The 23810-nt window shown below is 39.1% G+C and overlaps 1 protein-coding gene across 1 annotated transcript in view; it reads right to left on the bottom strand.

Moving 5' to 3' along the window:
- Positions 1-1269: 1269 nt before the first annotated feature.
- LOC308350710 (fatty acid desaturase 2-like protein FADS2B) overlaps positions 1270-23810 on the bottom strand; it is a gene marked incomplete at both ends in the record, with an annotated part of 39598 nt that continues 17057 nt past the window's right edge. The window contains 9 exons of the mRNA XM_080816219.1: positions 1270-1321; positions 2749-2874; positions 4543-4622; positions 6437-6533; positions 7512-7609; positions 7787-7863; positions 11713-11793; positions 19239-19299; positions 22682-22807. Coding sequence (XP_080672345.1) covers positions 1270-1321; positions 2749-2874; positions 4543-4622; positions 6437-6533; positions 7512-7609; positions 7787-7863; positions 11713-11793; positions 19239-19299; positions 22682-22807 — 798 coding nt within the window. The remainder of the gene's footprint in view (positions 1322-2748; positions 2875-4542; positions 4623-6436; positions 6534-7511; positions 7610-7786; positions 7864-11712; positions 11794-19238; positions 19300-22681; positions 22808-23810) is intronic.

Genomic DNA, 23810 nt, shown 5'->3' with positions numbered 1-23810 from the left:
TCAGACAACAGATAACCCATAATGCTGACTTGCTTGGAGCTTCCGGTGGAAATTTGTGCTGTTTGTTTTCCCTCCCCACAGCTAGGGTCATCTCTAACATGAACCCACGAATGAATGAGCAAAAGCCCAGATGCTTGACCTCAGTATGGTGCTGAGAGTGTCCCCTACCCTAATCCTTCTAGCACTGAAACTTTCTTGTCCTAACATGTGCTTAATTCAATGCTCAGCTTGAAAATGCTTTGACACAGCCTGATGTCTACAGTACAGAAAACAAATCTCTTGTCTTCATCGGGGGTACCTAATAACAAGGTGTAGTAATTCTTCTCTGGTGGGTAGGGATTAGATAAATCAATCATACGATCAGGGACAATTTATACTTTAGCAGAAGACCAATAATTTTAAAACGTGGAGTCCTAACCTCCTTAATCAGTGGCTATTGGGCCTTGATGTAGGGAACTCCTTTAAGAGATTTTATAATTTAGAAGCAAAATTTATATACATAACAATTACACCTATGTAGGTACAATAATGAAAAACCAAAGTGAAGATTAAAACATTTAAGGAGGTTTTAACATTAATTAGACTTATTTTTTAAAGAAAAAGAGGCTCTGGGGCGCCTGAGTGGCTCAGTGGGTTAAAGCCTCTGCAGCTCAGGTCATGATCTCAGGGTCCTGGGATCGAGCCCCGCATTGGGCTCTCTGCTCAGCAGGGAGCCTGCTTCCCCCCCTCTCTCTGCCTGCCTCTCTGCCTACTTGTGATCTCTGTCTGTCAAATAAATAAATAAAATCTTTAAAAAAAAAAAAAAGAAAGAGAGGCTCACACATTTAAGTAAGGAATAAGCAAAGATTTGTATTTCAGCAGAAATTTCTTAAATACACCATTCTCTTCTAGAAACAACTGAAGTGTTTCCTGAAGTGCCCATCAGAGGTCTCTCCTTTGGCCCATTTCTTCCTATACCCACATCATCAGTAAAATTTTCTCTGGTTCTTGTGATTATGCCCCAATGATTCATTTGGTAAGACTAAGTTCAAGATTCTATTGAAGAAATAAAAGAATTTGGCTCCCATTTCCCTTTTGTCACCTTAACCACCTTGTGTTTCCATTGCTTTGCATTTGCAGAGAAAACCTTCAGGGAAGGGGTTATCATGTATCCTTGGAATTCACACTCCTGGCACCCTCGGTTATGCCAGTGGCACCAGCAGGTAAGCATACATTCATAAACCACCTTCAGAGATTCCCCTACATGTGTATTAAGGTTGATGCTCTTCTTCATGTTTCGTAGTAAGCATCCCTCCAGAGGGCTGCAGATTTCTTCAATGCCCTGAAGGAGAGACAAACAAAATCATCAGTAGGTGAGACTTTAATGTAAAAGGAGCTGCTCCATATAACATGTGCTCTTTCATTTGATTCACGGCAATGTTGTCACTTCCAGCTATATCTGATGGATGTTTTTTTCTGTTGCCCAGAAAAAGCAGTCAAATGCACTGCATTGTTTTTTTAGCAGATGAGTTCACCTTTCCTATAAGGAGGAGATTGAGTTTATATTTCATTTTATTCTCTTTTGTACCCCAAAAATCAATTATTCTTTTTTCTAGTATTAAACATAAAGTCTCTAAGTCTCTATAAATTAAAGCATATACCTTTATATGAACCCATCCTATATCTACCGACCCATCATATTTTACAATGTGAAAGATACTTTTTTAGGCTTTGGGGATGTAGCAATGAGTAGGAGAGACATGAGTCCCATCTACCTGGGATTCCTGGTCTAGGTTGGGAGACATACATTAAACAATATATTAGCCATGATGTTATTTAGTCATGATTGTGATAAAGGTCACAAGTGAAGAGAAGCAGGTGCTGTAAGTGCAGATGAAGGGTTTGGTTCTGGAGGTGAGGGGAGACTGAGATGAAGAAAAGGCATTTATAAGCCTTGGAAAGTGGATGGAAATTGAGAAGGTGATGTGAGGGGGGAGGTGGTGGGCTGGAAGAACATTCTAAGCAAAGAAAAGGTGGGAAAGGACAGGAAATGGAAAGGGGCAGGGAGTTTTGTAGCAAAGGAAGAGAAACCAGATATCTGGAAGGCAGAAGAGGGAAATGGGAGTGGTGGGGAGTCTGAAACGGGAGCACTGTCCAGAGGTCAGATCAGGCTAGGCCTGGCCTTGTTGGCTTCATTCAAAACACCAGTATTTTCTTTTTCTTCTAATTGTAAAAGTAAGAGAAACTTATTACACCCAGATCATGGGCTTTTAGTGTTTTCTAGGAGGATGTGAATATACAAGATGAATACAGATTTTCAGTTCCAGCAGGCTTCTCTGCTCTTGGTCAGTTACCACTCTCTGATCCACACATTTATGTCCCTGGACCCTGTAGGCACCTAAGTTTGTAACTCTGGGCGAGATGATTGGAGAGACCTCCCACCCCTGGCATATAAATTATAAAGCATGATAAGGCTCTTGAAGGAATGCAGGGGTAAATAACACACAATCCTGGTCTTAAGAACCTTGAAATTTAGGAGGGCAGCAAGGCATTTTCACTAACAATTAATTACCTAGTAGGAAGTAGGTACACACTAAGAATTATTTATTATCATTGCATTGTTGATGTTGTTCCCTGAAGGTTCTCATGTCCATGCTGAGCACACAGATGTGCTTTAATAAATAGTTGTTGAGTAAATGATTCACAAGACAGTGACAGTCTGGGTACCAGAAGTGATGGGAGCTGTGAGTTGAAAGACTCTGTAATTACCTGAAAATATCTCCAAATGCTTCCAGCAAGGGCTTACTCACATACGGCAATCCGTGCTTGGCACACAGTGACCTCACCAGGGGTGCCACCTTGTGATAATTATGGCGTGGCATTGTGGGAAACAGACTAGAGATACAGAGACAGAAAATATAAAACTTAGATCAAAAGAGCAAGCTGAAGGAGTTTTCTTTCCCCTATTACTAGATAAAACTCTATTAGCAATGCAGACCCAACCTTGACATTGCATAGTACCCCTGTTCCAGGAAGTTCAAAACTCTTGTCAAAACACTCTAAGCTTATCTCTTAATCCTCTGCAAGCCCTGTGGGTGGCAAATGTTTGGGAAGACCTAAGAGAACTAACTCTACCAAATATATTTATTTTTAGCCAGGTCAAATGAAAGTAGAGGGCTTTCTACCATTTTGAAATACCTACAGAGCTGGAGATAACCACCCCTCCACCATTCTGTCTCTCTCCCTCTATATGTTTAACTCCTGCACAATTAATATGTTGAGTAGTCAGTAACTTTTAGTCAAGGTATGTGGGGAAAATTTCTAGGATAGGAATAAGAAGTGAGGAGAGATGGATTTTATCCAAGGCTTTCCCTAATCAGTCAGATGAAATTCTTGGCCTTTAACCTTTTCTTTGATAAAATATGAATAATAATCTTTGCTGTTTTGCTGAGATTTTAAATATTTTATTTATTTATTTATTTGAGAGAGAGAGAGAGAGAGGGCATGGGAGGGCAGAGGCAGAAAGAGAGAGGAGGAGAGAATCTCCCCCTGACTCTGGGCTGAGAGTGGAGCCCAATGTGGCACTTGATCCCATGACACTGAGATCATGACCTGAGCCAAATCAGGAGTCAGATGCCTAACTGACTGAGCCACCCAGGTGCCCCTTGCTGAGATTTTATTTTATTTTATTTTTTAAAAAAAGATCTTATTTATTTGTTTGACAGAGAGAGAGAGCGCGAGCGAGCACACACAGAGCAGGGGGAGAAGCAGGCAGAGGGGTGGGAGAAGCAGGCTCCGCAAAGCAGGGAGCCCAAGGTGGAGCTCAATTCCAGCACTCTGGGATCATGACCCAACCCAAAGGCAGACACTTAATGACTGAGCCACCCAGGTGTCCCCCTTGCTGAGATTTTAAAGGACTAACAGGAGAAGGATGAGAAAATCCCATGAGTACATATTTTTCCTTCCTCTGCCTATCAGAGACAACTCAGGTACAAAGGTTGTGGAAAGTCTCTTCTTTGAATATTCTGGAGAGACTGACTTTCAAAGTACTATCATTTTCTCTTTCTTTAGTGTATATCCTCCTAACTGCCCGTTGGTGAAATATTTCCAGATATCATTTGGAAATTGTAGCAGGAACTGGATTTCGTTGTTGATTATTTTGTAACCTCAGCTCTAATGATATAGATTGATATTAACATTAAATCTTAATTAAGTTTCAACACAACTTGGTTACACAAGTATTATGATTTTTCTTGGGTTTTGCCAACAAACCACATGCAAGACAAAACAAAACAAATCACCAATTCCTAAGTCTTTGGGAATCTAGAAACTGAGTCTTTGGTATTTTTTTCAAGAACTTCAATTTCTCACAATTGTTACACTTCGTTTTCTTTTTTCCCTTCCTTACCATTCATATTTTAGAAAGAAAGTAGCCTTTAAAGAATTCTGGTTCATTTTTTCTCTCTGAAATCTTGACTGTAGGGCTCTGCTCTGGACTGTTTGCGGGGGGCTATTCTAAGTGACAGCCCTTGCCTTTTACCATGGATTGTTTTTATTACTCACTGGTGCTCGATTTGGAAGTTCAGGTGCCCAGTGAACCAGTCATTGAAAAAGGACTGTTCAACATTACAGGTGGCCAAGACCTGCAAGGAAAAAGCTTATATTAGATGTAAAGTGAGCCCAAGTGTCAAATAAAATATTTATTCCTTTAATAATTCAATTGTTCAACAAGTACTTATTTAGTGTAAGAAACTATGAGGGATGAAAGATACACAGTGTGTGGTCTCAAGGAACTTATGATTTTAAAAAGTAATAAGACATTTTGCTAAGAAGTTTATACAAGGCAATAGATACGAAGAAGTATGTGGGACCTGAGGGGCTAAATCACCATCAGCTTTTGGATATAGATGACTAGGTTGTCATAAATGAGGACTCTGGCAGAGGGAAATGGGACTGTAGGATTTTGGTAGAGATTAGAGGTGTTAGAATACCCTTTCTATAGGGCACACTTGGAGGACTTCTAGATGGGGAGTAAGGCATTCAATTGTTTCAACCACAGGTTCTGGGCATAGAAGTGCATTTCAGTGTAAGTAGTTTCCTTTGTAATCTAATATATTTTATTCTATGAATTTAAAACGTTTATCCTAGGAGAGGGTTCAAGGGGTTCTCTAGACTGCCAAGATTAAGAACTCTTATAAATGTCATTTTATTCAATGTCTTTCTAAGGTTTAATTCTAGTTGGGGTTGTTGCCATTTTGAATGTTATTTTTGTGGTTCGATGTCAGTGTTTCTCAAAGTATGCATTTAGCACACCTTGGGATTCTCTAGGATCCTTTCAGGGGATCTGTAAGGTCAAAACCATTCCCAGAATACTTCTAAGATAGAATTTGCCTTTTTCATTTTCAAAGTCTCATGCTTGAACTGTGGATTTTTTCCCCCAGAAGCTTCTAAATATGGGATGACATCATCAGTCTGATGTTTAACGTGTATTGATGAGTTTTATTTTCATTATTTTAAAGTTAATTAATAAATAAATGTTTTAAAATTATGTTTTAATTTTAAATATAGTAAATATCAGTGGATATAACCTACATAAACAAAAGTTCTTTGACATTCTCAGTAACTCCTGAATATAAGATGGTTCTGTGACCAAAAAGTTTGAGAACCAATACTCTACGCTCTAATTGAAGGTCCACTGAATTTGGAAATGAGCTTGGGGAACAAAGTGTTATAATGACAGAATTCTCCAGTTAATCATGGCACAGAGAGTGGAAAGCTTAGGAGGCTGAGATATTCTGCACTGATCATAACCCTGTTAATCATTAATGGCATGCTCAGAGACCATGCCATGTCTTCTCTCTGGGCCTTTCTATTTATACAATGAAATGAGGTTAATTCCAGGGTCCTTCTAGGTGTAAAATTCATTTTGTAATTCTAGGAACTCAGATTCTTTTGAAAGGCTGTGTCGTATGGGGGATGAGTCAGTAAACTTTCTATAAGATGCAAGACAAATATTTTAATTCTCTGTCACACTCAGTTTCACTGTTGTAGCATGAAGGCAGGCATAGATAATATGTAAATGTACAAGCATGGCTGTATTCCAATAAAATTTTATTTATAAAAATGGGCAATGGGCTGTATTTGGCCCTTGGACTATAGTTTACTGACCCTTGGTTTAGAGAAAAGGCATTGAAATAAGACTACCTATGTTTAAAACCTGCTTTCTACCACTGACTAGTTGTGTGATCTTATACAAGTTACTCAATTTCTTCATGCCTTAATTTTATCATCTGTGAAGTAGTAATAATCGTAGCATCTGTGTCATGTAGTTATGTGCAAAGCAGTGGACAGTGCCTGGCCCCTAGTAAGCATTCCATAAATATAAATTATTGTTATTTGAGGAAACCAGACTCTAAATCATGGTCTCAAGGATCTTCTCCTAGGAACTTCACATTACCTGGGTGCTGAACCAGTCCCGGTTCTCCTCTCTGGTAATCTTCATTGGTATATGGCTCATTTGGGTAACAAATATCGTCCAGGCACTTTCAAGAAACCTTTCAGAAAATAAAAGGAGGAAGTGATGACTACTTGGGGTGTTTCAATTCCTATCACTGGGCTTGTACAACTGCTGGCAGATCTGGTTGAGCATTTGAGGAAATGAAAGAGAAGGAAAGATTCCAATAAAATGGTGGTCCTTTGTTTCCCTCTTTGGAAGCCCTTTGTATATAGAGATGACACACTAGGCTTTGATCACTGGACCAGCTTTGCAGCCTAATGTATGGGAGCAGTGACCCCAAAGTTCACTGCAGCATTGGCCCAAGGATCAAAAGATACCTAGGATATGCAAAGTGAGTGATAATTTTGGCTTTGTCATCAGATAGAACTGGATTCAAGTTTTGGTTTGGCACTGCCACTGGCCCTTACCTGCTCTGTAACCTTGACAAATGATTTAATCTCCCTGAGCTTCAGCTCTCTTAGCAGAAAAATGATGGTGCTATCTACATTACAGGAATGTGCAAGGATTACATCAAATAGGATAATGCAGGTAAATCCTTTATTCAAGTGCCTGATGCATAGTAGCTGTCAATATCCTCATTATTATGTAGGGTTTAGAATAATAATGTGAAAGAATGGGTGAGGAATAAATTGTAAAGTTGAACAGAGCTCTTTAGTCATTTTGGTTTTGCGAAAATCTCTTGTCATAAAATAACTATTAAAATTCCTGTCCTTCCATTATGGAAGGATTTTGGTGTCCAGCTGGATTGCAATTCAAAAGAACTTGGGGATCAGATGGAACTCTGTAATTGGGAATTTAATATATGGAAAGAAAAGGGCAAGATTGGGTAAATCTTTTTCTAAGGAACTTTTCTCATTCAATCAATTCAACTTCAAAAAAAATATTTTCATGGAAATATCTCAGTTACAGAGAATGGGGCCTGTTGTCCCAATCTTATGATAATCCCAAACAGCTCAGATAAGGAACATAAGAGGATCATTTAGGTTGCAGGAATAAAATATTCTTGCTTTCTTACTTGACCCCATATATGAGCAGTAGGGTTCCGAAGATTCCATAGAAAGGGCCAAACATAATGAAATGGCGGATGTAAAAGCTGCTGACCCAGGCAATGTCCTGCAGAGAGAATGATTGACAGTTAAATGCCTGGACACAATTTCATTTCCCCTTCACCGGGCTAAGGCTAAGTCTTATGCCTTATTAGTCAAGGAAGCCACATCTGGAAGGGACTAAGCATTTTCATGTCCCCTTTTCTATTTGATCTAGCTTCAGAGGATGAGTCAAGTTACTCACTGCCCAACACCTTTGGAAGTACATCGATTGTATGGATTTTACGTTGAAATACAGAGGCACGAAGAGGGGGATCCCAACTGAAAAAGAACAGCAGCAAAAAAATATGGTAAGTAAATGAGTAGAATATGACCCCAAGTGCAAGTCAGCAGAAGTCTATCTTCTTAACATGTCACTTCTGGAATGTTGCCCCTGAGAAGCGATGCAAAGTGGAGAACCACAACCATATCCTGGACTCCATGGGGCTCTTTGAGTCTCTGAGGCAGAAACAAGGATTTGGTTCAAGCTCCCTCAAGAAGAATAAGGAAGCTTTGAAAATTTGCATCATTCTTGATAGAGACATCCTAGAAAATCTTCTACTCTGAACTCTCATGCTTTCTAAAGGTACATGGAATCCTTCAGTTTATCACAATCCTTAGGATTGGGCCTTGTCACAATATGTCAAGGTGGTAGTAATAAAGAAGCAATATTCATTTTCTGACCAGATGGTTATTTGCCTGCTTCTCCCCCAGGACCAGTGAGGCTGCCTAGAGCAAGGTCTGATGGAGTCCCTCTGAGTTTTGACAACTCTGTATTTGATCAGACTTCAGTTAGAGTCTTCTTTCTTGACTAGATCTCACCATTGGCTTCAAGACTCTCAAATACAAACTCTTAGCACAAATGATTCTGTCTATACTTCATACTGAGAGACTTGAACATCAGGAGCAGAATTGTTTTTTTTTTTTTTTTAAGGAGCAGAGTTTCTTGCAGTGCAAGACCACACCTTTGGGATGACTCCAGCCCCTTACAGTTCTGCCTGAGAAAGTTCAGTACCACCAAAAGAATTTACTGTTTGTTCAAGCCAAAGCTGATTATAGGCATCAGACATTCCTTTTCTTAGAGTATATCTGTTAGAAAACTCACAATTATAAAATCCTTTCTTTGTCTCTTTGAAATGGATCTCCTACAACCCAGAAATCTCTTTACCAAGGACCTGGGAGTCATACCTTTGAATATAATTCTCCAGGATAGGCCCTGTCTCCCAGTATCTCTGTGAGGAGGGGGAAGTGGGACCCTAAGCACCAGGTAGCAGATACAGATGGCCTAATCACACTGACCAACTTTCTCTCCCCTCAATTCCTCTTGGTAATTTCCTTTAGCACACTCAGTGTTTAAAAAAGTCTCCCACTTTTTGTTTTAGCAGAACTGAGCTCAGTTTATACTGAAGTCCCTTTCCCCTACCACAGAAGCCTGAATAAATTTTGTCTCGTCACCTTTAAGAAATGTCCACCTCTGTTTCTCTTTGACAGTTTGAGCATGATGTACTTGTACCTGAGATACTAAGTTGGCATTTGAAGGAAAAGGACAAAATGAAACTGTTCCCAAGGGCAGAGAATTCTGTGAGATGGGCATTCTGCAGTGAATCCACACCATCCATTTACTACTCATGAGCTAAGGTCATATTGCAGCACTACAGACAGGGAAGAAGGTTCAGAAAAGAAATTCCAATAGCTTTTTTTTTTTTTTTTAATGGACATACCTCTTGTTAGGCTACCTTTCAAAATGGGGCACTGATGTCCTCATTCCTCTTTTTGGTCATGGAGTAGAAGGAGAGGGTGGTTATCACAGGATGGGGCTTCAGAATTCCAGTGGTGGAAGGGGGCAGCAGTGGGAATTGACATTTTTGGTTAATATTGGTTAACCAAAAAACCAATAGACATTTTTGTCTATGTCCTATTGGAGCAACATTACTTCTGGTAGAGAACCACTGATCTACAGGAAATGTTTGGAACCTTCCATGATTTTGTCTTATTTCTCAAATGTGTAATGAGCATATTTTGGGGTTCTGTGAAAACTTTCTTTGTGAACTGCCATGAATTTGATTTTGGTTAAGAACAAAGCATTTTTAATTATTCTAAAGAACAAGCTCCCAGTTTTGTTATCTGTTTTTTTTTTTTTTAATTTCTATATCATTGATTTCTGGTTTAATCTTTATTATTTTTCTTTTCCTGCTGTATTTCGGTTTTATTTAATGTTCTTTTTCCAGTTCCTTCAGGTGGAAGGTTAGGTTGGGTATTTGAGATCTTTCTTGTTTGTTGAAAAAGGCTTGTATTGCTATATACTTCCATCTTAGGGCCACCTTTGCTGTATCCCAAGGGTTCTTTTTTTTTTTTAATACTTTATTTATTTGACAGACAGAAATTACAAGTAGGCAGAGGCAGGTGGGGGCGGGAGAGGGGAGGAAAGTAGGCTCCCTGCTGAGCAGAGAGCCTGATGTGGGGCTCAATCCCAGGACCCCTGAGATCATGACCTGAGTCGAAGGCAGAGGCTTAACCCACTGAGCCACCCAGGCGCCCTGTATCCCAAAGGTTCTGAACTGTTACATTTTCATTTTTATTTGTTTCCATGTATTTTTTAAAGCTCATCTTTAATTTTCTATTTGACCCATTCATTCTTTAGTAAGATGCTCTTTAACTTCCATGTATTTGTGTTCCTTTTAATTTTTTTCTGGTGATTGAAATCAAGAAATTGATCCCATTTACAATTTCACAAAGAACATAAGATACCTAGGAATAAACTTAACCAAAGAGACAAAGGATATGTACTCTGAAAACTATAGAACACCTATGAAAGAAATTGAAGAAGACACAAAGAAATGGAAAATAATTCCATGCTTATGGACTAGAAGAACAAATATTATTAAAATGTCTATGCTTCCCAGAGAAATCTGTACATTCAACACAATCCCTACAAAATACCATCAACATTTTTCACAGAGCTGGAATGAATAATCCTAAAATTTGTATGGAACCAGAAAAGATCCTGAATCACTAGGGGAATGTTGGAATAGAAAACCAAAGCTGAAGGCATCACAATTCTGGACTTCAAGCTCTATTACAAAGCTATAATCAAGAAAGTATGGTACTGGCACAAAAACAGACACATAGATCATAGAATAGAATAGAGAACCCTGAACCCTATGGTCAACTAATCTTTGACAAATCAGGAAAAAGAATATCCAATGGAAAAAGGATAGACTCTCCAATAAATAGTGTTGGGAAAATTGGACAGCCATATACTATGCAGAAGAATGAAACTAGATGACTTTCTTACACCAAACACAAGAATAAACTCAAAATGGATGAAAGATCTAAATATGAGACAGGAATCCATCAAAATCCTAGAGGAGAACATAGGTAACAACTTCTTCGACCTTGGCTACAGCAACTTCTTGCTAGACATGTCTCCAAAGGCAAGGAAACAAGACAAAAATGAACTATTGGGACTTCATCAAAATAAAACACTTTGGCATAGCAAAGGAAATAGTCAACAAACCTAACAGGCAACCTACAGAATGGGAGAAGATATTTGCAAATGACATATCAGATAAAGGGCTAGCATCAAAGGTCCATAAAGAACTTATCAAACTCAACACCCCCAAACCAAACAACCCAGTTAAGAAATTGGCAGAAAGAGGGGAGTCAAGATGGCAGAGAAGTAGCAGGCTGAGACGACATCGGGTAGCAGGAGATCAGCTAGATAGCTTATCTAACCATTGTGAACACCTACAAATCCAACGGGAAATCAAAGAGAAGAAGAGCAACAATTCTAGAAACAGAAAATCGACCACTTTCTGAAAGGTAGGACCTGCGTGCGGAGAAGTGAATCCAAAACGTCGGGAGGACAGAACACGGGGGAGGGGCCGGCTCCCAGCAAGCGGCGGAACAATGGAGCACAAAAATCTGGACTTTTAAAAGTCTGCTCCATGGAGGGACATCGCTCCAGAGGCTAAACCGGGGGAAAGCCCAGGCGGGGTCAGCGAAACCCCAGGTCCTGTGGGGTCACAGAAGGACCCGGGGTGTCTGAGTGCCACTGAGCTCTCAGGTATTAGAGCGGGGAAGCCGGCTACAGCGACAAAGCCGAGGAGTGAGCTCTCAGCCCAGGGTTACCTTGAGCCGGTCGCAGCCTGGGTGGTCTCGGAGCTCGGCCGGAGGCCACGGAGATGAAAGTGCCTGGGCGCTTCTCTCCAACTGCCAGCAATTGACAGCTTTCCTATCAGCGTGACCACAGGCCAGGGAGGCGGGACAGTTGGGTGCTTTTCTCTGAAGGCCACTGAGAAGCAGAACCCCAAGCTCTCAGCTCCTCTGGGCGAGAGATTGGGAGGCCGCCATCTTCATTCCTGTCATCTGGAACTCTAGGGAAAGCGCTCAGGGAACAAAAGCTCCCAAAAGCAAACCCAAGAGGATTACTTAGCCTGGCCCCTGGCAAGGGCGGTGCAATTCCACCTGCGGCAAAGACACTTGAGAATCACTACAACAGGCCCCTCCCCCAGAAGATCAACAAGAAACCCATCCAAAACCAACTTCAGTCACCACGAACAGTGGAATTCCACAGCAGGAGAAAGCAAATCCTACCTGGACAAAATGACAAGGTAGAAAAACTCACCTCAAAAAAAAGAACAAGAGGCCGTACCGAAGGCTGGAGACCTAATACGGACATTGGTAACATGACAGATCTAGAGTTCAGAATGACAATTCTCAAGGTTCTAGCCGGGCTCAAAAAAAGCATAGAAGATATTAGAGAAACCCTCTCTGGAGAGATAAAAGCCCTTTCTGGAGAAATAAAAGAACTAAAATCTAACCAAGTGGAAATCAAAAAAGCTATTAATGAGGTGCAATCAAAAATGGAAGTTCTTACTGCTAGGATAAATGAGGCAGAAGAAAGAATTAGTGACATAGAAGACAAAATGACAGAGAATAAAGAAGCTGAGCAAAAGAGAGACAAACAAATACTGGACCACGAGGAGAGAATTCGAGAGATAAGCGACACCATAAGATGACACAACATTAGAATAATTGGGAATCCAGAAGAAGAAGAAAGAGAGAGGGAAGCAGAAGGTATATTGGAGACAATTATTGGAGAGAATTTCCCTAATATGGCAAAGGGAACAAACATCAAAATCCAGGAGATGCTAAGAACGCCCCTCAAAGTCAATAAAAATAGGTCCACACCTCGTCACCTGATAGTAAAATTTACAAGTCTTGGCGACAAAGAGAAAATCCTGAAAGCAGCCCGGAAAAAGAAGTCTGTAACATACAAGGGTAAAAACATTAGATTGGCAGTGGACCTATCCACAGAGACCTGGCAGGCCAGAAAGAACTGGCATGATATATTCAGAGCACTAAACGAGAAAAACATGCAGCCAAGAATACTATATCCGGCTAGGCTGTCATTGAAAATAGAAGGAGAGATAAAGAGCTTCCAGGACAAACAAAAGCTGAAAGAATTTGCAAACACCAAACCAACTCTACAGGAAATATTGAAAGGGGTCCTCTAAGCAAAGAGAGACCCTAAAAGTAGTAGGTCAGAAAGAAACAGAGACAATATACAGTAACAGTCACCTTACAGGCAATACAATGGCACTAATTTCATATCTCTCAATAGTTACCCTGAATGTTAATGGGCTAAATGCCCCAATCAAAAGACACAGGGTATCAGAATGGATAAAAAACAAAACCCATCAATATGGTGCCTACAAGAAACTCATTTTAGACCCGAAGACACCCCCAGATTTAAAGTGAGGGGATGGAAAACAATGTACCATGCTCATGGACATCAGAAGAAAGGTGGGGTGGCAATCCTTATATCAGATCAATTAGATTTTAAGCCAAAGACTATAATAAGAGATGAGGAAGGACACTATATCATACTCAAAGGGTCTGTCCAACAAGAAGACCTAACAATCTTAAATATCTATGCCCCTAACATGGGAACACCCAACTATATAAACCAATTAATAACAAAATCAAAGAAATACATCGACAGTAATACAATAATAGCAGGGGACTTTAACACTCCCCTCACTGAAATGGACAGATGATCCAAGGAAAAGATCAACAAGGAAATAAAGGCCTTAAATGACACACTGGACCAGATGGACATCACAGATCTATTCAGAACATTCCATCCCAAAGCAAAAGAATATACATTCTTCTCTAGTGCACATGGAACATTCTCCAGAATAGACCACATCCTGGGTCATAAATCAGGTCTCAACTGGTATCAAAAGATTGGGATCATTCCCTGCATATTTACAGACCACAATGCTCTGAAGCTAGAACTGAATCACAAGAGGAAATTCGGAAAGAATGCAAATACATGGAGACTAAACAGCATCCTTCTAAAAAATGAATGGGTCAACCAGGAAATTAAAGAAGAATTGAAAAAATTAATGGAAACAAATGATAATGAAAACACAACGGTTTAAAATCTGTGGGACACAACAAAGGCAGTCCTGAGAGGAAAATATATAGCGGTACAAGCCTTTCTCAAGAAACAAGAAAGGTCTCAAATACACAACCTAACCCTACACCTAAAGGAGCTGGAGAAAGAACAACAAAGAAAGCCTAAACCCAGCAGGAGAAGAGAAATCATAAAGATCAGAGCAGAAATCAATGAAATAGAAACTAAAAAACAATAGAACAAATCAACGAAACTAGGAGCTGGTTCTTTGAAAGAATTAATAAGATTGACAAACCCCTGGCCAGACTTATCAAAAAGAAAAGAGAAAGGACCCAAATATATATAATCATAAATGAAAGAGGAGAGATCACAACCAACACCAAAGAAATACAAACAATTATAAGAACATACTACGAGCAACTCTACGCCAACAAATTTGACAATCTGGAAGAAATGGATACATTTCTAGAGACATATAAACTACCACAACTGAACCAGGAAGAAATAGAAAACCTGAACAGACCCATAACCAGTAAGGAGATTGAAACAGTCATCAAAAATCTCCAAACAAACAAAAGTCCAGGACCAGACGGCTTCCCAGGGGACGTCTACCAAACATTTAGAGAAGAATTAATTCCTATTCTCCTGAAACTGTTCCAAAAAATAGAAATGGAAGGAAAACTTCCAAACTCATTTTATGAGGCCAGCATCACCTTGATCCCTAAACCAGACAAGGATCCCACCAAAAAAGAGAATTACAGACCAATTATCCTTGATGAACACAGATGTGAAAATTCTCACCAAAATACTGGCCAATAGGATCCAACAGTACATTAAAAGGATTATTCGCCAGAACCAAGTGGGATTTATTCCAGGGCTGCAAGGTTGGTTCAACATCCACAAATCCATCAATGTGATACAATACATTAATAAAAGAAAGAGTAAGAACCATATGATACTCTCAATAGATGCTGAAAAAGCATTTGACAAAGGGCAGCATCCCTTCCTGATTAAAACTCTTCAAACTGTAGGGATAGAGGGCACATACCTCAATATTATCAAAGCCATCTATGAAAAACCCACCGTGAATATCATTCTCAATGGAGAAAAACTGAAAGCTTTTCTGCTAAGGGCAGGAACACGGCAGGGATGTCCGTTATCACCACTGCTGTTCAACATAGTACTAGAAGTCCTAGCCTCAGCAATCAGACAACAAAAAGAAATTAAAGGCATCCAAATTGGCAAAGAAGAAGTCAAACTATCACTCTTTGCAGATGATATGATACCATATGTGGAAAACCCAAAAGACTCCACTCCAAAACCGCTAGAACTTATACAGGAATTCAGTAAAGTGTCAGGATATAAAGTCAATGCACAGAAATCAGTCGCATTTCTTTACACTAACAACAAGACAGAAGAAAGAGAAATTGAGGAGTCAGTCCCATTTACAATTGCACCCAAAACCATAAGATACCTAGGAATAAATCTAACCAAAGAGACAAAGAATCTATACTCAGAAAACTATAAAGTACTCATGAAAGAAATTGAGGAAGACACAAAGAAATGGAAAAAATATTCCATGCTCATGGATTGGAAGAACAAATATTGTGAAAATGTCTACTCTACCTAAAGCAATCTACACATTTAATGCAATCCCTATCAAAATCCCATCCATTTTTTTTAAAGAAATAGAACAAATAATCCTAAAATTTATATGGAACCAGAAAAGACCTTGAATAGCCAAAGGAATATTGAAAAAGAAAGCCAAAGTTGGTGGCATCACAATTCCAGACTTCAAGCTGTATTACAAAGCTGTCATCATCAAGACAGTATGGTACTGGCACAAAAACAGACATATAGATCAATGGAATAGAATAGAGAGCCCAGAAATAGACCCTCAACTCTATGGTCAACTAATCTTCAAGAAAGCAGGAAGGAATGTCCAATGGAAAAAAGACAGCCTCTTCAACAAATGGTGCTGGGAAAATTGGACAGCCACATGCAGAAAAATGAAATTGGACTATTTCCTTACACCACACACGAAAATAGACTCAAAATGGATGAAGGACCTCAATGTGAGAAAGGAATCCATCAAAATCTTTGAGCAGAATGCAGGCAGCAACCTCTTTGACCTCAACCGCAACAACTTCTTCCTAGGAACATCGCCAAAAGCAATAGAAGCAAGGGCAAAAATGAACTATTGGGATTTCATCAAGATCAAAAGCTTCTGCACAGCAAAGGACACAGTTAACAAAACCAAAAGACAACTGACAGAATGGGAGAAGATATTTGCAAACGACATATCAGATAAAGGGCTAGTATCCAAAATCTATAAAGAGCTTAGCAAACTCAATGCCCAAAGAACAAATAATCCAATCAAGAAATGGGCAGAGGACATGAACAGACATTTCTGCAAAGAAGACATCCAGATGGCCAACAGACACATGAAAAAATGCTCCACATCTCTCGGCATCAGGGAAATACAAATCAAAACCACAATGAGATACCACCTCACACCAGTCAGAATGGCTAAAATTAACAAGTCAAGAAATGACAGATGCTGGCGAGGATGCAGAGAGAGGGGAACCCTCCTACACTGTTGGTGGGAATGCAAGCTGGTGCAACCACTCTGGAAAACAGTGTGGAGATTCCTCAAAAAACTGAAAATAGAGCTACCCTATGGCCCAGCAATTGCACTACTGGGTATATATCCTAAAGATACAAACGTGGTGCTCCGAAGGGGCACGTGCACCCGAATGTTTATAGCAGCAATGTCCACAATAGCCAAACTACGGAAAGAACCTAGATGTCCATCAACAGATGAATGGATAAAGAAGATGTGGTATATATACACAATGGAATACTATGCAGCCATCAAAAGAAATCAAATCTTGCCATTTGTGACAACGTGGCTGGAACTAGAGGGTATTACGCTTAGCGAGATAAGTCAATCGGAGAAAGACAACTATCATATGTTCTCTTTGATATGAGGAAGTGGAGATGCAATGTGGGGGGGTTGGGGGCAGGTAGGAAAAGAAAAATTGAAAGAAGATGGTCTTGGGAGGGAGACAAACCATAAAAGACTCAATCTCCAAAAACAGACTGAGGGTTGCTGGGGGGAGGGAGGACGGGAGAGGGTGGTGGGTATATGGACATTGGGGAGGGTATGTGCTATGATGAGTGCTGTGAAATGTGTAAACCTGGCGATTCACAGACCTGTACCCCTGGGGATAAAAATACATTATATGTTTATTAAAATAAATAAATTAATAAAAAAAAGAAATTGGCAGAAAACATGAACAGATATTTCTCCAAAGAAGACATCCAAATGCCCAACAGACCCATGCAAAAATGCTCCATATCCCTTGGCATCAGGGAAATACAAATCAAAACTGCAATGAGATACCACCTCACACTAGTCAGAATGTCTAAAATTAACAAGACAGGAAACAGCAGATGTTGGCAAAAATGTGGAGAAAGAGGAACCCTCTTATACTGTTGGTGGGAATGCAAGCTTATACAGCCACTCTGGAAAACAATATGAAGTTTCCCCAAAAAATTAGAAATAGATCTACCCAAGACCTAGCAAATGCACTACTAGGTATTTACCTCAAAGATAAAAATGTAGTGATCCAAAGGGGCACCTGCACCTCAATGTTTGCAGCAGCAATGTCCACAATGGCCAAATTGTGGAAAGAGCCCAGATGTCCATCAACAGATAAATGGATAAAGAAGATATGGTATAGATGAGAATATTACTCAGCCATCAAAAAGAATGAATTCTTGCAATTTGCAATGACATGGGTGGAACTAGAGGTATTGTGCTAAGTTAAATAAGTCAGTCAGAGAAATACAACTACCATCTGATTTCATTCATATGTAGAACTGAAGAAACAAAACAGATGAACATGGGGGAAGGGAAGAAAAAATACAATAAGATGAAAATTGGGAGGGAAGCAAACCAGAAGAGACACTGAACTCTAGGAAACAAACTGAAGGTTGCTGGAGGGGAGGTGGTGGGTGGAAGGGATATTTGGGTGATGTACATTAAGGAAGATACTTGATGTAATAAGAGTCGGGTCTTATATGCAACTTATATGCAACTGATGAATGAAAATTCTAACTCTGAAACTTAAAAAAACCAACAAAAAAAATCCAAAGCATTTTGTTTATGATATTTTTTTATCAGTATCAGAATTATTTAGTTATCCTATTGTCTTTCAAGCCTGAATCCACATTCATATCTAATAATCTATATCTATATATATACATATCTAGGTGTGTGTGTGTATATATATATATATATATATATATATATATACACACACACACCTCTGTGATTTTCAATTACATTGGGTGCAACTATCATAAGGATTTCCAGTGACTTGTGTTTATGAAGTGGGAGTTCAAACATTTGCAGGATTAGTGAGCTTCAAAAGTTGAATAGACATGCCAACCGTTCTCCACTGAGAAACTGGACAAAGTACTATGTCTTAACAGTTATGCTCTTCTTGAATGCTTTTTGATGTCAATGACAGTAGCTTAGGAATTAAAAACCCTTTATCTTACAAAATACACTTTGAATGATGGAAGGTTTTAAGCATCTTTACAGTTGATTGTTTCAAATATTGGCTCTCTGTAAAAAACATGAGCATACTAATTTTAGGCTGTTTGTAGTAGACTATTAATAAATTTTACTGCTTGGGCCATTTTAAGTACTACCTTAAAAGTAAAATAGATACTGACATATATCTACATGTCTCTGTCCACCAAAATATCTTCTATAGCTGTAAGTAGGCCATGGGAATAACCCTCTCTCTTTCACACAGAAGTTTAAGAGGTGCCTTTTATTCCTGAGACTCTATATTTTCTGGCTGCACTCTGTTAATCCTTTGGCATTCTTTTCCTATCTCTTTTTCCTCCCTATCCAAATAGCACTATTCTTTTCTTCTTGAAAGGTGTTTAGTCTTTCAAGGATGAGAGTATCAGATGCAAGATCTCTTGATTGGCACCCTGACTTCCATCTCTCTTAAAGCATCTCATGAGATGCACATAAAAAAATGTCTATTTGCTTTTCCATTTTCCTTTTCAGAGTTTTGCCCCAGGAAGCCTGAGATGAGACATGCTGCTTTTCCCAGTCATAAGACATAGGCTTGTCTGTGAGAGTGCAACAGTCAAGCTGTCTGGCTTGACTTGATGGTATGGTAAAGAAAGTGGCTTCAAGGAAACTCACCCAGGTAGAAGTACAGGTGCTGCTTTTCATAGTCAATGTATTTGATTTTCTTCTTGCCATACTGAAAATAGAGAGAATAAAACTAAAATAAGAGACAAGACTTCTGGTCATTACACTCAAGGACAATGCCCTGTGTGTTTGTGTGTATGTGTCTAAAATATCTGTAGAAAGAACCATCTGGGGGCACCTGGGTGGCTCAGTGGGTTAAGGCCTCTGTCTTCAGCTCAGGTCATGATCTCAGGGTCCTGAGATCGAGCCCCGCATTGGGCTCTCTGCTCGGTGGGGAGTCTGCTTCCTCCTCTCTCTCTCTCTGCCTGCCTCTTTGCCTACTTTGATCTGTATGTCAAATAAATTTAAAAAATCTTAAAAAAAAATGCTTCCTCTAAAAAAAAAAAAAAAAAAAAAAAAAAAAGAACCATCTGGTCAGAGTTTTTTGGCTGTGAAACTTGAAGTACTAGAAGAACCAGGACTGTAATAAGAGGAAATATTAAGGCATCTTTTTGCTTTAATTAATTGTGGGCAATTCTTGCATTTGACTATGGGGATTGTGATTAACAAAAATTTCCAGGTGATGGATATCGGGGAGGGTATGTGCTATGGCGAGTGCTGTGAGTTGTGTAAGACTGATGAATCACAGACCTGTACCCCTGAAACAGATAATTCATCATATGTTAATAAAAAACCCACAACTATTCTTGTTAAAAAAATTTCCTAAGGAAGTCATTTTGAAACTTTTTGTCCTTATATGGAGTGGAGTGGTGATAAAAAGGAGTATTTCTGATGAATTTTACTAGCTCATCTTAACTGTGGTGTTTAGAATTCTGCTTAAAGCCAGTCTCCATCTCCATCCATTCATTCAACAGATATTTATCAAGTGGTCATGTGATAAAAGATATAGGCATGGCCCCTCTTATCTGTCCCATCTTTCCTCCTTTATGTTCTCATCATGGATTTAACACTGCAATTTACTATTTCTAAAGCATAATGATATTATGTATATCTTTTTTTGGGTGGTGGGGGTAGTGAGAGGAAGAGGGAAAATCTTAATTAGGGACCATGCCCACTGAAGAGCCTGAAGTGGGGCTTGATCTCACAACTCTGAGATCATGATCCAAAATCAAGAGTCAGATGCTTAAGTCAGTGAGCTACCCAGGTGTCCCTACATACAATCTTTTTTTTTTTTAAGATTTTATTTATTTATTTGACAGAGAGCGATCACAAGTAGGCAGAGAGGCAGGCAGGGAGAGAGGGGGAAGCAGGCTCTCTGCTGAGCAGAGAGCCCAATGCGGGGCTCGATCCCAGGACCCTGAGATCATGACCTGAGCCAAAGGCAGAGGCTTAGCCCACTGAGCCACCCAGGCGTCCCCCTACATATAATCTTAATACTGGGAATTTTATTCATTTTCTAGTAGTCTCTTTAGCATTTGCTCAGCACACAAGGACAGCAAATACCCTGAGGGGAGACATAGAGGTAATGGTTTTGTCTCCAATACCTAGTAAACATACAATACATCTTTAGTTGAAAGAAAGAATGAATGAATGAAAATTTACATCTCTGTATTTTTTTCTATAGTTCACTTGGTCACAACACTATGGGCAACATTTGATTTCTCTCCCCCTTTCTGTTGATATCTTCCCTCCTACCTATAAACTTTTTTTCATATTTGGATAGCAGGGTTGACTCTTTCTTCTCTACTGTCATAGATAAAAAATATCATGGTGATAATGTTATAAGAGCTATTTGCAGTTACTCCCAAACCTCCAGATATTTAAGTAGTGGGAAACATGGAAAAAAGAGCAGATGGAAAATGGCTCACCTAGATGGAGACTGATTTTGAGTATCACTCCAAAGGAGGGCTCTATGTCTTGCAGAACATGAGCATAGGTAGAAAGGTTGGCAGTAAAATGAGAAGGAAGGGAAAGTTCAGAGCTCTTCAGAACCATTTTTTATGTAAGACAACTGAATTTTAGAGTTTAAATAATTTTAAACAATGCCTTAGGCAGTAGCTTTGAAATTATATCACATAGAACTATAAGGTCTAGGGACATGTCCCAAGAACAGCTGTAAATCTTGGAGTGGTGAGCTCCATCATTTGTAAAGAGGTAGCATGTATTGAACATATAGTCCTAAAGAAGGTACTTCTGGAGAGGGTCATCCTGCTTCATAAAATTCAGTAAGACAAATCCTTGCTCTGTGGGGATGATTACAGAAATCAGTGTCAAAAAACTAATGGTGTGTTCTATGGTGACTAACATAACACAATTAAAAAAGAAAGAGAAATAAGTGTCACATTTTTGATGATGAGTATAGGAGTCCACAACCATCACAGAACTCCAGCTTGGTTTTAGCCATTGTCAAAAGCAACTGATTCATGATCACAGTGAGAGACTTTTTTTTTTTTTAAATCTAATCAAAAGACTGGTTCTTAATTCACCTGGAGAAGGTTGGGTCTTCCAAAGCTGGGAAAACTTACTTTCAAAAAGTTGCACAATTTTTCGTTTATATGGTGCCAAGTGCAGACAGCAACTGACAGAGCTATACTCTTTTATTCTTAATAAAACTCCTAAATTCTTTTAATAAATAGCAGCCTCTTTCTAAGTACCTGACTCTCAGGATGTATCATTTTCCTTGGAGGAAAAATACCTTTCTTCGATTATCCTTGTACTTTTTTTTTTTTTTTTGAGGTAAAACTTTTTCCTAAAAATTTTGGTAGAAGTCCTTCACATGATGATTTTAAGTTGAGGTTAAGGAAAAAAAAAAAAAAAAAAAGCACACAAAAACCAGCAACTGAGAAATGCTGGAATTGACTTTCCCCCTCCTTTTCCTTGTTTAAGAAGTCCAAATTAGTGGTGAGATCTTTCAGTGTCTTACAAAGCATTTGGGCTGTTCACGTATAAATGAACCAAATAAATACAAACTAAAAATACCAGCATAGCCTTTTCTAACTGAGCTAGAATTAGTTGAGAAATCTAGTTATTCAGGTATTTGTGCTTTAATGCTTACTGAATATACCAACATGTTTTCTCTGAACGAATGACTCCATATCCTCATTAAACTTTGGAGAGTCATTGTCAACCTTAGTCACCTGGTTTCATTATCTAACATTATCTTGTGTCTCCTCAGAGGTAATGATGGCCATTGGGCAGGGATCTGTCACCAGGATTGCTCAAGCAGGGTGATGAGTTATCATTTTTCCTGTTGTAGGAGGTTGGCTGGATGTCCTTCAAGGTCATAGAATCACATGCTCTACATCTATCTCTCTTCATACAACCCCAGATTCATTATTTCATATCTGTGTCCTAGACTTAAAAGAAGGAGACATGCTCTGAGAATGTGCTTGAAGTGGGAACCTCCTGCTTGATTTTTCCTGGACAAGATCATAGCTATTTCCAGGAACCACTTCCAGGAACATTTCTCATGTGCTTGGGAATTGTAAACCTACCTTGACAGGTTTTATATCTCCAACCAGGAAAAGTGGGCCTACATCAGTATCTGGGTCTTTGGGGTAGATGTTTGTTTTTACATGATGTTGGAAGTGTCGGCTATTCCACCATTCTATTGATAGGCCCTGAGGAGAAGAGAGAGTTTATTAGTGGTGAAATTTCTCTTCTGAAATGTCCTTCTTTGTCAGAGTTTACTGCATGCATCTCTAAAGTCAAGGACATCTGAGCTTCTTGAACTTGCCCCAGGCCATAGAATGACTCATTGGACAAAGGCTTTCAAAACCTACAAACAAATAACTATGTGGTCCAGGAACACACGTTCAGACTAATGCAATTCCTGATTATGAAATTTCATAAAAACCTGTTGCAATGAAAATTTTTTCCATCCCTCTTTCTTTAGGGGCGGCTCCTCATTTGAAAAAATTCTAAAGGTGGGTAGGGCAGAGAGTATTCTTATTATAGAAACAAAGAAAACTCAGCTCTAAAATTTTAATTAGCTTTGGGGGGAACACAATGGTGCTAGGAATCCTGCTTTAATGAGTATTTCAAAGAATCATGGATCTGAAATGATTTCTTAGGGGGGCTTGACTCAGATGATTGCATGTTCAGGCTTCAATGCTCTCATATAAAAATAAAGAATAAAAATATTTGAATTGATGTCAACCTCAAATCATCTCTGATTAGGTTGTTTGTGATTTTCTCTCAATTACAGTCTGAACATTTTAATAGAGCTAAGATTTGGAAGTACGTCGATGTGGTTTCATGTCCTGGATGTATAAATACTGTTGTGTGGTTTGGGTAAATTTCACTCTCTTTGAGGCTCTAGTCCATCTTCAGTAAATGTAATATAATGACATTTACTTCCATTAGTTTTTTTGGGAGACATGAGGCGATATATGTAAAATGTTGGTACATTGAGATATTCAATTTCTCTTCTTTCCTCCTATTACATTAATCACTACAGAAGAATAAAGAGCATTTGTTTTTTATTGCATATTTGACCTCCCTCAGTAACTGGCTTATATGTATTTTAGATCTTCACTGTTCAATACAATAGCCAGGAACCACATGCTGGTTATTGAGCACTTGAAGTATGACTGGTCAAATTAAGATTTGCTGTATGTGTAT

This window comes from Martes martes (genome assembly GCF_963455335.1).
Source record: "Martes martes genome assembly, chromosome: 10".
Taxonomy (NCBI): Eukaryota; Metazoa; Chordata; class Mammalia; order Carnivora; family Mustelidae; genus Martes; species Martes martes.
Note: the sequence above shows the minus strand (reverse complement) of the source record. Positions and strands in the feature narration are given on the sequence as shown.